The 14,985-nt window shown below is 32.7% G+C and overlaps 1 protein-coding gene across 1 annotated transcript in view; it reads right to left on the bottom strand.

Annotated features, from left to right (window-relative positions):
• Positions 1–4,674: 4,674 nt before the first annotated feature.
• LOC124360690 (ATP-dependent RNA helicase ddx24) overlaps positions 4,675–14,985 on the bottom strand; it is a 28,941-nt gene continuing 18,630 nt past the window's right edge. The window contains exons 7-10 of the mRNA XM_046814520.1: positions 13,585–13,807; positions 11,946–12,175; positions 9,967–10,144; positions 4,675–5,001 (exon numbers count right to left, since the gene is read on the bottom strand). Of these exons, the coding sequence (XP_046670476.1) occupies positions 4,722–5,001; positions 9,967–10,144; positions 11,946–12,175; positions 13,585–13,807 (911 nt within the window). The 3' untranslated portion in view covers positions 4,675–4,721. The remainder of the gene's footprint in view (positions 5,002–9,966; positions 10,145–11,945; positions 12,176–13,584; positions 13,808–14,985) is intronic.

Here is a 14,985-nt window from a genome sequence, read left to right as displayed (position 1 = left end):
AGCAGTAAATTTAATTTTTGGGTTAAATTTATAGTCCTACAGTTAAATGGTAAGAAAAAAGATACGATGGCTAGTGATGAATAACAAAAGAGCTTTGATGGCAGGTGTGATATTTAACAAATACTTACTACTAGAACTTACACGTGGCTTCGCACACAATTCGTAGGGTTTATGAGCACTTCTGGTTCAAGTGAATTATATTTCCAATGCCAATTTTGAGTTTGCCTTGTTGCCTTGCTGTCAAAAAATGTATATTTATGGCCATTGTAATTTACTCTAGTATCAGTATTTTTGTCTCATATATGATTTTACCTTGTTTCCCGTAATATATATATATATATATATAACTAAGATCTGAGAAGCCTACTTATGCCAAAACACAACTAATATAGGTTTCATAGTTGCACTGTATACTTAAAAATGTACTGTTAAAAAAATCTTTTAATATGGATATTTTATTACTCTGTACTCAACATCGATAGCGGAAGCGGTTCAAATAAGAAGTGATGTTACTATGTAGCTTACTCTATGCTTTCACAGTATAAATGAAAACAAATTGAAAACTGTGGTTAAATTAATGAAAACATACGGTTGTGCTGTCATAAAACAATGTTTACACAGAACAGTTAATTACATTTAACGGCCTCTTTCAATTAATATTTCGCAACTTTAGAGACCAAGATTGGATTTTTCACTATTTATAGATCAGTGGGGCATAGCCCAGAGGGATTTTTTAAATAAGAAAAGGCCTATATTCATACCTAAGAATGTCTATGTAAAATTTAAGTACATGCAGTTGAATATTTTACGTGTGAAAGCAAAACACACAAACTTTTGCATCTATGATATTATTATAATAGTTTCATTGGAAAACCTTAACAAAAAAGCAAAACAAAAATTTCATTTCTAACTAAAATAGTATATCTTATTTTTTACAATTTTTCCAATAAAAAGCAGAAAGATCTCTACAAATAACATATTTTATTTACATTAAAAAAAAACTCATTTTAGGAAAGGAAATAAAAAAATTCTGTCAAACAAAATCACAAATAACAATTTTGAAAATGTTTCCATTGTTTCAAATGGTGTTGCTTGTAAGCTACAAGTAACTCATCTACAATATACATAGCCTAATTAATGTGTTAAGATAATTCAATAACCATTGCAACTTACATTTCTTTGTAGTAGAAAATTAAAAGTTTAATTAAAAATGGACACCGGTAAAAACAAAACAAACGCTACAAAAATGAAATTGGCTAAATCCAGCTACACTTAACACAAAACAGTAAAATAATTTTTAAAAATATTGGTCTGAAACTTTTGGATTCTAACCATATTAGTCAAAATAGCTGAAAAATAAAGAGGAAAGACCTGTACAACTATTTGCAGTGACAACTGCACTTTTAACACTAATACGGATCATTGGTTACCATAATCACTCAGCACTATATGAGAAAAGTTTTAACACATTGTCTTTGTAAGCTATTTTCAATATAATAACCAGCATTTTCATCAATGCTTTCCCCACTTGGGAAACAAAATGTTATAGCAATATAAAGTTTAATCCTTTTAGCATCCACCGATTCTTTGGTTACTAATACCGCTAACAGCTTATTTCACCCAAAGTGCAAGTTTGACATAATATGCTATTAATGAAATAATTTTCTGATTAAAATCTTATCTTTTCACAAAGTATAGGTATCTAAAAAGCAAAAGGTCGAAACAACAGCAATTTTCCACACTTTCCAGAATTTGGTAAATTTTTTTATGAACAATATTAACAGTTTGGGTGTTGTTTTATCTCTTCCCACATATTTTTTTTCTTGTGGCCTTGATATCTGTCAGTCTTTTGTCCACTTAGCTCATAAAATAATTCAAATGTTTTACGCCTCTGTACCCAATACAGTAATATTTCCCGATGCAAAAGTTTTTAAGTATTTATAAATACAATCTTTCACTTATAATAAACTCAAATAAAATTTTGAATGTTATTATGTAGGTAGAACATTCAATAGAAACAGTTTTAAAGTTTTTGTATTTGATTCCTACTTGCTTTCCGGTGCTTGCAAAATTATAAGGTCTTATCTTAAAATGAAAAGCAGATATCAGGCTTATTACACAGACTCTATGTAAGCTTAACATATGCAACTAACAATACATAAACAATTTAAATACCACAATAGTAGTTTTGCTTAAAAAATATCTAATGAAAAGTTTCCAAAGGTTTCTGTCTAGCATAGTTAGTTACTGAGAGTGGTCTCATATATCGAACAATGTCGTTACTAGTCTGCTGATATATAAGGCATTAAAAAGTATTTGTTTATGGAGGGAAAGAGCCTGAGGAAGTGCACATACTCCTGAAAGACCCTCTGTGCTTTCCTTACTTCAGTTTTAGACCCTCAGGCTTTTACTGAAAGGTATGAGATTTGAGGGCTTCTGTTTTCTTGGCTGAGATAAGCTCCTAGGAATTTTGTTGATTTTGCAAATGGCAGGACAGTTATCAATATGGATTCCACTAATTCTTCTGTCTCTCCGCAGTCTGAATTCATCCATCTGGCTTAGACTCACCTTCATTGAACGTTTCCTAAGAGGGTCATGTCCTGTCAGCATCCCTAGTACTAGTTTATATCCTCCTTGATGATATCTATGAGTCTTAACCATCCTTTTGCGTATGTAGAGATAAACAGTTTTGATTGCTTGAGTCCTGAGCCCTTTTTCAAAGCCTTGGATGTAATCCTCTTTTCCAATCATTTATTAAAATTTAATTTTAGCAGAAGGCTATTCCACAATCCAGCTGTGGCCCTTCCAAAAGGCATTCACAGCCTAGGCAAGGGTGTCTGCTGTTTAATTCCCAGGAGTGCCTTTACAGCTTGCCACCCAGCTATGGCAACTTTATCCCTCTTTGCCAGTTCCATTAGTGCATTATCACACTCTCATACTGGCTTTGAATCAAAGAAGCAAGAAGCGCCTTTAATGGTACCTGACTGTCTGAAAATATTAAATCTTCTCCAACTTTTGGCATTCTTTGTTTAAGTCTTCTGGTGCACGTTTCAACTGCCACGACTTCTGCTTGGAAGACCGTGATGTATTTCTCTAAGGGCTCTGCCAATTTGGCTCCTGGCCCATATACGCCAAAACCTGCCCCAGAATCTAGGCGTGAACCATCAGTGTAAAACTTCAGATCACCTTTAGTAGAATAGACTTCCTTCGTGTTCCATTTATCTCTAGTTTCTCTAGAAACGAGTTATGGTTTTTCAAAGGAATATTTCTTTACCATTTACTCAAGCATGTAAGTTATCATTTCAGCTTCAGGCATTCCTGTGTTTTAGACATTCATGAGAAGGTAGGCCTAATCACATTTTATACTCAGCAGCTTCATATTGCTTAATCCCATTGAGATCTTTTACACCTCCTGCCCCAGAGGAGTGTATTAATCACAGTACCGCTTCCATTGCCAAAGTTGGACAGAAGCACACTGCCCCGGTAATGCTTACACAAACTAGCCTTTGAAGACTCCATAGCCTCTTGTTTCTTGTATTTTGTTTTATTTTCGTCCACCACACAAGGGCTTCATATGTTACCATTGGTTTTATTATGGCTTCATAGATCCAATATAAGTCATAATATAGTTAGTAAAAGTTACTAATATCTCATGACATAAATAATAGCAAAGCAATAAAAAAACCTTTCCAGATAAAGCCAAAGACTGCAATAAACAAATTCACAATGTTTCATAACTAGGAGAAACTTACATTACGAAATCTCCTAAGCACAGGGCTATTCCGATAGTTTTTTAAGAACCACTTCCTAATATTCTAGAAGGCAACCACATAATTTTCAGCACACTCATATCTGAAAAAGAGCTGAAGGAAAATCTGAGGAGAATTTATATCTAAAATATGTCAAGTAGTATATCACAACTTCATTGATAATTTAAAAACAATAGTATAAAAAAGATTTGAACAACACTATTAAACAATAGGAGTCATAAAACTTGCTGAGTACTATTAAAAATATCACTTACAGTTACAGCACTTTGTGAAACATCAACAGAGAACAGAAATGGCTTTTCCTCTTTGCTAATTAACACTGTTAAAATCGAAACGAAAAAACAAATCTGAGATGGCTGATAAAGGCTGGAAAAATATCTTTATGAACATGAATAACTTTATTAAGTTAATTAGTGAAATATTACTAGCAGCGCAAACATATTTCTCATACAAGTTATTCTTTCTGGTCGTTTGGTTGCTGGTTGGAACTCTGTATAATAGGCAGGTTTCAACAATACATTAACCTCCCTCCAAGTACAATTATAGGTTGCAATTAATTATGATACAAAAGAAATTATTTACAACTAACATCATTATCACAACCAATTATTTACCATGCTTCATTCTTTTGCAATAGTTCAACAAACCTTTGTTTATATGGTAATAGTGTTCATTTGTCTTTCTAGAGTACATTAAATTTTCTTTACTCTATTAACACATTTTTTCTGCACCTATTAACTTTATTGATATACATGGGTGATCCATTATGGAGTGATGCTTTAATTTTGTTTCAGTTATCACACCAGAGAAACAAGGTATATATTATGTTTGGAAACCTGTAAATAATCAAAAATAATTTAATTACACATACAATGTTAAGAAAAGGAAATAAGCATGGCCATAGTTTTAATAAAACATGGTTTATATACATTTATATAAAAACAAAACAAATCACTCTGTATTACTTGCAGATGGTTTCTTTTTCTTACTCCTGAATGGCCTCTGATTTCTCCTCTTCCGTTTCTTCTGATTGTCCTCCGTAGCTGACCTGACAGCCTCGATGGCTGACTGCTCAGACTTAAAATTCTCTACTGCATTGTTCAGGGAAGGATATATGTATGAGAAAGTATGATTGGTCAAAGACTTTTTCAGTAGCATCTTCAGCTGCTTCATCTTGACCTCAATTTTTCTTTTAATGATAGCTGATGTTCTATCGTTCACCTTGTCTGGCCTGGTGTCTGAGTCAAGGAACTTAAATAAGTATGACTTGTACTATTACTTAATTTAGAAGCGAATAATATGTTATTACAATTTGAAAAATGCAAAAAGGTTTACTCAAATTTAATAATCTTGTATTGATAATTCATTCGATAGCAAGTATACAATTACGTAACTCTACAACTACTTAAACCCTAATATAACAACTTAACATGTATATTTAAGATATTATGGGATATATTACATATGGAGAAGATGATTATCATCTAATCCTCAGTATAGATTTTTTCCATAAGAAACTCTAAATTGAACATAAATTATAAACTATTAGTATTAATATACATGATGTAAATTAAGTCCTGATTAACCTGGATATATTCCAAATGGATTGAGATACCAATTTCCAACCTTCACCATATTTATAAAATTACTTTGCTTTAATAAATTTAAAAAATACAAGTAACTTTTACATGGTTTTATAATATACGTTTGTAAGAACAACTTCTTAACTATTTTTCAGCATAGCTACAACTTTATTTGCATTTAAGCGTTAATCGTATCTAGTTACAGACTGTTCAATACCTACTGAACAAAAGTCTGTCCCCTATGCACATACTGATCACAGTGGTTTTCACGGCGATGGGATGTGGCCCCATCCACAGTTTCATACTATGGAAAATGTTTCAAAAGATCTAGGATTGTGAACCTCCAATTTCTTTAATGATTGATTTGTTCGATAAGGTAATTCGTAATCAAAAGCGCTCGGCCTCTTCATTTTCTGCCGTAAACATTAGTTAATTCTTCACATAACATCTGGCACCATACTTACTGCTGTATACTTCATTATGTCTTCTGTGTACATGGAACAAAATTCATAACGAATTTCCAACGGTTGCATTTTCATCACCAAAGGAAATCATAATGACGCTATGAATGTCACAATCGGCAAGAGAGATGATTCTCCATTTTAAACACTTGTTTATACAAAAAACCACAAGAGAGTGCAGTTGAGGGAGGAGTCTATTTTGTCCGTGACCTTCGAAGCGGCCAACGAGAACTGAGCGACGTTGCCAAACTTTGTTCCCCGCTGTAAACCACAAGTCGCGCGAGCCAGCGTTCTTAAAATACTTAACCGTTACACTCAAAAGAAATGTTAGAGCTGTCTTGAATTAATTAACTACGTATTACAAAATGTAATTTTACGGTCATTTAAAAAAAAAGTACATCTCTGTAGCTTATTTCCATGTTGATTAAATGGATTGAAATAAATTATTGTATTTATATTACTCATATACGAAGATCGTAGGATTAAAATCTTTAGCCGAAATATAAATTAAAAAGAAAACATAAAAATACTGCAAAAACGTTTAATTTTCCGTAACAGTTAGATAATGCCATTATCACTGATATATAATAAGGCATTACATGTTTGCATAGTATAATCATGTTATGTTAAATGGATTTTCAATTTGGTAAGAAAGTTATCCAAATACATCTGAAATATATGTTCTTTTCCATAAATATACTTATTCAGTACATAACGGTGGGAATTGTTGCCGCAACGGTTTTGTTACGCACTTCGGTTCTCATAAATTTATAACCATTTGAAAGCATTTTTTCCTACCTGGCTATTAATAGTCTTGAATCTGTGTTATGTAAAATTGTTTTCACACGTGGGTGATTTAAATATTTAAACTGGCCATAGTTTAAAAATCATACAGCACAAGTATTTTTATAATATGAATGCACTTTCTTATAAAATTCTAAAAGTAACGATTTTCTATAAACATCCAATGAAATTTGAACACAGTACATAATAGATGATGTCAGACGAGTGAAAATGTGGAGGAAACGGGAGAAAATACCTGTAAACAAAAGCCGCACCAGCCAGCAGTGGTGGTAATACCAGACGGATGAGTCCATACTGTTTCCAAGAAACAGCCCCTTCCACAGTTCCCTTCCGGTCTCTGACCGTCAGTCAGTGGCCTATTGTCGCTTAATCAGTGGCGGTTGAAAATACTGCATTCTCTTCAATTCCAGTACGAGTATATTATTTTGTGCTGAATTTTTACTGTTGATGAACGTTTTTCGTGTTTTTAAGTGTTGTTTATTGGTAGCTATTATAAGTGTACCAATTATTTTCTGTGTAGTGTCATTAAATTGTAATATACCTTGTTATTGTGATTCCTTATTTGGACAAAATGGAGTGTGATGATGTTTGTTCAATTGCACAGCCATCCGGAATTAAGAGCGGTAGTGGAAAACCCCTACGTAGTGGAGAACGACGTATTATTTTACAACTTTTTCAAAAAACTGTTGTTGACAAATTTCCGAGAAACTCTAAAACTTTAAGCAAAGTGGTAAACTGTGTGCTGAGGCCTGCGGTGTAAGTGAAAGAACCGTTAACAAAATAAGTAAAGAAGCTAAGCTGTCCGAAGAAGATGGACCTTCATCATCAGGAAATTAAGTTTTCAACGCCAGGAAAACAAAGAAGTCGAAAATCAAAATAACAGGCTTTGATGACTTGAGATTGTTTTGAGACAAACTGTCCTTTCGTACTACGACAGAGGGGAATTTTCCCACATCAAAAAGAATCACGCAGGATCTCAAACAAAAACTTGATTACAACGGATCGGTAACCTCAACAAATAGGTTATTAAGGCATGTTGGTTTCAGGTATAAGAAAACCAATGATGGTAGAAAGTTTTTATGGAACGAAATGATATTGTAGCGGCTCGTTTTAAAATTTTTGAGAACTATGCAAGAGCTTAGAGAATCTGGTGATTGTAGGCCCATATATTACCTCGATGAAACATGGGTTAATGAAAACCATACTCGAAAATACATATGGCAGGACACGACTGAGTCTGGTGGACTAAAGGTTCCTCTCGGTAAAGGTAGAAGATTAATAATTTGTCATGTCGGTTCGGCAAAAGATGGGTTTTTGCAAGAATGTAAGTGGGTTTTTCGGTCTAAGACATCATCCAGTTCGGACAATCACGATGAAATGGAACGCTGAATCGTTTAGAAAATGGTTTAAAAAATTGCTATGCATTTTGGAAGAAGGCTCGATCATCGTCCATGGACAATGCTCCATACCACTCAGTACTCGCCGAGAAAATTCCAAATTCATCGTGGAGAAAGGAAGAGATTCAAAATTGGCTGTCTCGAAAAAAACATACAATACTGTATGAAAGAAACGAAACCAGAACTTATAATGAGAGTTCTCCCATATAAAACGCAACAAAAAACTTATGAACTCGACGTATTAGCCAATGAAAATGGGACATACAGTTGTCAGGCTCCCTCCTTATCACTGCCAGTACAATCCATTGAAATGGTATGGGCTCAAGTGAAGGGAGAGGTAGCACGTAATAATAAGACATTTAAAATAACCGACGTTGAGAAACTTGTTCATGATGCTCTGGACAAAGTGACTAAAGAAGACTGGCAATGAAGAGTTCAGCACGCAGAAGCCTTGCAGCAAGCTGATTTTGAAAGGAATTTATCCGCACAAGTGTTGTAGAGCAAATAATTATAAACTTAGCAGACAATTCTGACACGAGTAGCAGTGAGGTAGAAAGTGAAAATGAAGAAGACTCCGAGGTTTTGGCTACGATATTGCCGCCTGAGAGCGAATAAATAATATACAAGTGCAAAGGTAAGAATATTATTAAGTCAATCATGCTTTTTAACGTATTTCATTTTAAAAATAGTAGGCCCTAAAAGTTATTTAGTAGAAAATTTGATTATTTCATAATTTTAAAAATATAATTCTTCGATAATTTTAAAATTGATTATATTGTTATATTTTTTTTAATTATTTTTAATCAAGCAACACGTCATGCAGTGTCCAATATAAGCAACATGTATATTAATTTTGTGTGTGTTTAGTAATCGTTTAAAATCACTGAAAAGATTGTTGTATCGTATGGAAATAAGCAAGTACTTTTACTCCTGACTAACTGACGGGACGATTTGTTTGTTTTAATCGATAGTTAGTTTGTAATAACATTAATAAACTATACAAGTAATTTAAATATAATATAGCAAACTGTCAACGCATTTTAAATATTGTTTTTCAATTATACTGATAAGTTTTAAATGTTCAGTATCAGTGTTAGGTGTCACAGTGCAGCTATTTATCAGCCACAATGCGCCAGCCGTGCCGGGCGGCAGTGGCAGTTGTGTGGCAACGTCGCGCAGGCCAGTCCATTCTATTGGTCGCCGCCCAACTACACTCTCTGGTGGTTCCTTGTATAGAGCATTATCATGACATAGAAACCTTCACGATAACAGCCAAATTCACCCTGAACATAGCTACATAGTGCCACTAGATTGCACCACTACTCCTACCCGTTTGACAATCATATGCCTGGGCAATTTACTTTCCAAACGACTCGAAAACCTATTCTATGTAAAATGTTACTTCACAGCATTTTGAATATTGGTCACCTCAAATACCAACAACATAGTCTTTCCAAAAGAACACTAAATGCGTGACAACCTTCCATCCCTTGCTAACGTTTGTCACTGGTAATTTAAAATTTGGATGTATTCTTTGGAATTATTCTAGAATTTCAACATGACAGAGGATTTCAATATGTTAGGAATCTTATTCCAATATGGCTAAACATTGTCTGAGTATTAAGTTCTCATCAACTCTTTTGGGTTATATCACATGCTAACAAAATGTATACCTACGGATACAGTACCCTAATTGGACATTCCATTTTTGAATGCAGCTAGAAAGATATCTTATCAGTTTGAACTGATTTCAATTCATATTAACGATACAGCTACTTACTAACTAGTTTAAACTATCTGTTTGTATTCATAAGCAACTTAATATAATAAATTTGAAACCCAAATATGTTATTGTACCATTCATTGATCAACTAAATATAGTGTCTAATGTGTGAAAATAAGTTATGGAACTGAAGATATCTAAAACCAACGAACTAGTATGGAAGGATACATTTCATCTTCATCCAACAATAGGTCCATCTCTTCAGCCGCTTTCTGAACCCAGCTGACCTTACTGGTAGCCCGCTTGTACTCCAGCTGCATACCATCTATTTCCCGAGCCAAGTTGACTCGTAACTTTACCGCTTCCATAAGCCCACTCACAATTGGAAAACGAGGCAGCTCTTTCTCTGTACAAGAACAACAGTGAAAGAACAGATAATTTTTATTGGCAAACAAATGACATAACTAGTACAATTTACAATTATGTTGTATAATTCAATATGAGATGATGAAATGCTGTGTTTGACCAATTGCAATGTAAAGTTGCATTTTACACTAGTGTGAAACCTTGTGGAATAATTAAATAATTATTTCGGGCAATAATCTTGTTTAGCTCTATTCTAGACCTATCATACAATGAACTATACTCCTTTGTTTAAGTAGTATATTTGTGATGATAATATTTATATATATATATATATATATATATATATATATATATATATATATATATATATATGTATACAGTGTCTATAAATTACTCTATTAAACTTGACCATTTTTTATCTGTCACGTTAAAATAAATAAGAAACTTCCTATACAACATAGTTCTATCATGCTTCAGTTTCAATCCATCTGTTTGTGTTAAAAAAATTTTGAATTGATTATAGGTATAAGATTCAAACTATGCCAAATTTGTACTCCCATTAAGACAGGTTTTGAAAAAAATTTCAGAAAAACATCATCTTAGCATTCAAACTTATCACACACAAAATATGGAAGAGTTGACAAATCTGCTGTAGCCAAGCACTGCATTGAATCAGGACACAGAACATCAATTACAAATCTAAAATTAATAAAAGAAATAACAAAACCAATGAACTTGAATGCTTGGGAAACACTATACATAAACAGAAATAAAGAAAAACTCATGAACAATGAAGAGGGCCCTATTGAAAATTCCAATCTTCTTTCTTCTCAATTTATTCAAAAATTAAACTCTAGTCAAATCTAATTTTTCACTGGCTGAAATATTTCCAAAATTTTTGTATTTACATTTTTACACCATATGTTATTTTAATATTAACTGTAACAAACAATGTGTAAATATTTATTTGTAGAGTTGCCTGAAGATGAAACCTTTGGTTTCGAAAGGCCTCGTCCAAAAAATAAACAATTCAGAAAAAGTAGTGTTTTTATTAACATTTAGTAATATTTAAAGAATTTTCCAGTTGCTCCAAGAGTCTACAATATAAAATTGAGTTTATAAACTCAAATGTACAAAATTTAATACTTCAAAAAAGAACCAATGAAAAATAGTCAAATACAGGATACTTTCAAATTAACAATTTCTGCCTCGACAAATAATAACTAAGTAATAAGGGTTTTACTTAGCGCTATCTCTCATTTGAAATACACTGTTAAATTATAATTGTTACTTTATTTACTGTTGATTAAAGATCAGCTGATATTAAATTTAAGAGATAAAATTACTACTTCGCCGTTTTTATTTTGAACATAAAATTATTTGGATGCATTACATGTTGTTTTGCCAAATTATTCTTGAAATGTGTATATTTATATAGTGTACTAGATATCACTTAAATGTACAATAAGATGTTTTGTAAGATTTATTATTGTATTTCTTCTAATTTTAAATAATTTAATTTACTAAACAAAATTCACAATAATGACTACTGATTTCAGCTGTTAAGTGTAGTAATCAGATAAGAATTTAAGAAAAAGTTCAATGATTTTATTGTTACACTGCATGAGTGTGTGTTTATTAAATGTGCAAAGGCTTCTTGTAGCATAGAAACAAATATATTTCGTTTGTATAACAATCCTTTAATATTTTGATAAAATGTTAAAAGTATATAAAATCATTAAAATAAACAAAAAATGTAACTTATGTAACTTTTGTAATATAAGTTTATAGCAAGGAGTAAAAGTTACACCATACAGTTACTTTCAATGCAGTGGTAATACCTCGATTGAGAGTCTTCATGAGACGTAGGTACAGTTTCTGTTCTGCAGTCTCAATCAACATCAGCGTGAGTCCCTCATTGTTGGCTCGGGCTGTACGACCACTGCGGTGCACATACGTCTCCGAGGTGCGAGGGACCTGGTAGTGGATGACATGCTGAACATTAGGAATGTCTAGACCTCTGGCAGCCACATCAGTTGCCAGCAGCAACCCATCTGGACTGTCTCGGAACCTGCAATCCCAATGCAAAGGTCATTATTTTTTTAAAGGCATGAACCAAAAATCTTTAAAATGTTTGGTATAGAATGTAATAAAATTCCAGAGCAGACTACTATTTTCTTGACTGATAGTATAGAATTTTTCAACCAATCTTCCAATTTTGTCTTCATTTGATTTTACCCAAAATTATATTTCATTACAGTAGATACAAAAAATTTGTACAATAAATTATAAAAAAAATCAAAAAGTCTTAAGTCAGTTATCAACATGTATGTTAACTGCGCATTACTTTAAAATAGTAAAACTAAATAAAATTATCATAACTAAAAATTACAAATATATGCCATTATTTATAAAACTTAATTGGCATTTCAAATAAGGATACTTGACGTTTTTAAAGGAAAACGGTCCAAACCCTCTTCTTACAAATGTGAATTGACCTCCCTGGGAGTTGAATCCGTAACCTCTTGGTAGAGAGTCGCAGCCTTACCCCTATACTATATCAAAAGTCTTTCATTTGAAAGTAAACAAGTAAAACAGATCAACCTCACTGCAATAGTAACAAAGGAGGTATAGGTCTGTTTCATCAGTCCTTACAACTAGTTCCAGTTTTTACTTACTATTTATAGTACAAAACACAACTAAGTTAATAATAAACTTTCTTTGTATTAATTTTCATACAACTCAAGTGAAAGTATATGGATACACTAATCAAAAGTCTATCCATTTATTTAAGGCATCTGCTTGAATATTTGATAACACCTGAGTAAGATAAATATTTATAATCAATTAAAAGTAGCCTACATTAAAAATTGATTGAACCTTTTCAGAAAAATCAGTAATCCTGTGAAGAGAACTTTGTAGTGGATAAAAAAACAAATTACTGCATGCTTAATTATGTCTAAGAATGTAACTTGTCATTTTTATTGCAGGAAACCAGTCAGTTTCTTCTGGGCGAATTTTGAAAATGTTTTCTAGCTATACAATTTTTAAGACACTTCACAACTAGAATTTCTGATAAAATAATTAATAAAATATTTTAGGTAAATGAAACGTATATTTAGATGAATCCTAAGTTCATCAAAATACAGAAAATAAACAGTATACTACATTAAACAAAAAATATTACTGTTGAAATATTTACAACTTTCCTTATCTTTACATGAATTTTCAAACAGAAATTGTGTCAAATAAGATTTATTTTGAAAACATATTATTTTATTTCGATTTTTAAAATACATTAACAACATGGGCCCCCTTCGATTTGTTTTTTATTTATCTTAATTAGAGATGTTTCTAATTGGTTCCTTCTAGTTGGTTTTTAAAGACACATTTAAACCAATCTGAAATTTATGTTTTTAATATGATAAATTTGTTTTAATCTTTAGAATAGTTTACTGTGTATCTGAGTTTATAGTTTACCTCTCTAGATTCTTTAGCCGTTGTTTCTGCAACATATTGGCATGCAGGGGCAGAGGCCGCACACCCAGTAGGGACAACAATGATGCCATACGTCGTACACACGATATGCTGTTACAAAACACCAGAGTACGTCCTGGGTGCCTAACCAGGAAGTAATACAGATAGTAGTCCTTCTGTTCCAGGCTACACACTATTGAACTTTCAGTCAACAATTCTGATGTTCCTGTAACAGAATGGGCATTGCATAAACTCATATTTATCTAATTTGGAGTATTATAGAGCTACTTACCTGGTAGGCATCCAGTGTACCTACATTAGAACCTCATACCACAACTATCAACTTCTTCTCTGGAAATGTCAACCTTTGATCAGCTGTCAGGGTCCAATATCAGACTGGACCAAACCAAGAAGGTAAAAATGTGCGTTTATTACAAATATGATTGAGTAATATTATTTAACACTTTAATGGACACTGTATTTTTTTATTAATTTACACTATGTGGCATAGCTGCTATAGCAGTCACATCAATCACTTACTTAAGAGTCATGACTGCTATGGCAGTCATATCAGAATGTGATTCACAGGGGACATGACTGTTATAGCAGTCAAATTAAAAATTCATTTTTTTATCTAATTTTGTGTCGAAATAAAATAAAAAAAGTAATGTTTATCAGTTTATTATGTCTTATTTAACATATTATAGCAAACTTGTATTTTTGGGCAACCTATTTTTACAGTTGGCAGCATTGCCAATCAGTTGATACTTTATGAGCAAGTATCAGCTGCTGTCCTGCAATAAATGCTTGTTGTTCTGCTTTGCTACTAGTGTCCATTTTACAGCCTAGACATGAGTAGGTCTAATGAAAGACTTAGTTAAAGTGATCAGTGAAGTGTTGGATTTACCTAGTGAAAGTGATATAGATCCAAGAAGTGGGCCAGAATTGTTTGTTGTGTCTTTTGATGTAAGAGGTATAACAAATAATAACCTCAACAAAAATGTGGTAGCATCATCAATAATTACTGCAAGTACTTCTTCTAATCCAAATGATTTCAATGACAACCAGTCATCTGATGATGAACATTTGCCTACTAATAATGAGTCTGGTGTTTCAAGTTTGGCTACTTCATATGTTGATAGTTCAAGTGAGGCAGACGACACGGATGAAGATCCAAATTACGGAGCCATCAGATGTAGGAAGTACTGCAAGCTTGAATGAGTCCTCTGCAGAGGAACTTGAAGCTGAAGTAAATTTTAACCAACCATCTACCTCAGAAAACTCAACAGAGCCTAAAATCGTTTGGTCAAAAGAATGCAAAACCTGTACCTAAACTTTCAATTTGACAAAGATCATAGTGGCATCAAATTATATTTACCTACACATGTGACACCATACTTAGTT

The sequence above is a fragment of the Homalodisca vitripennis genome, chromosome 1 (assembly GCF_021130785.1).
Source record: "Homalodisca vitripennis isolate AUS2020 chromosome 1, UT_GWSS_2.1, whole genome shotgun sequence".
NCBI lineage: Eukaryota > Metazoa > Arthropoda > Insecta > Hemiptera > Cicadellidae > Homalodisca > Homalodisca vitripennis.
The sequence above is the reverse complement of the archived record's forward strand: the minus strand, read 5'-3'. Positions and strand labels throughout refer to the sequence as shown.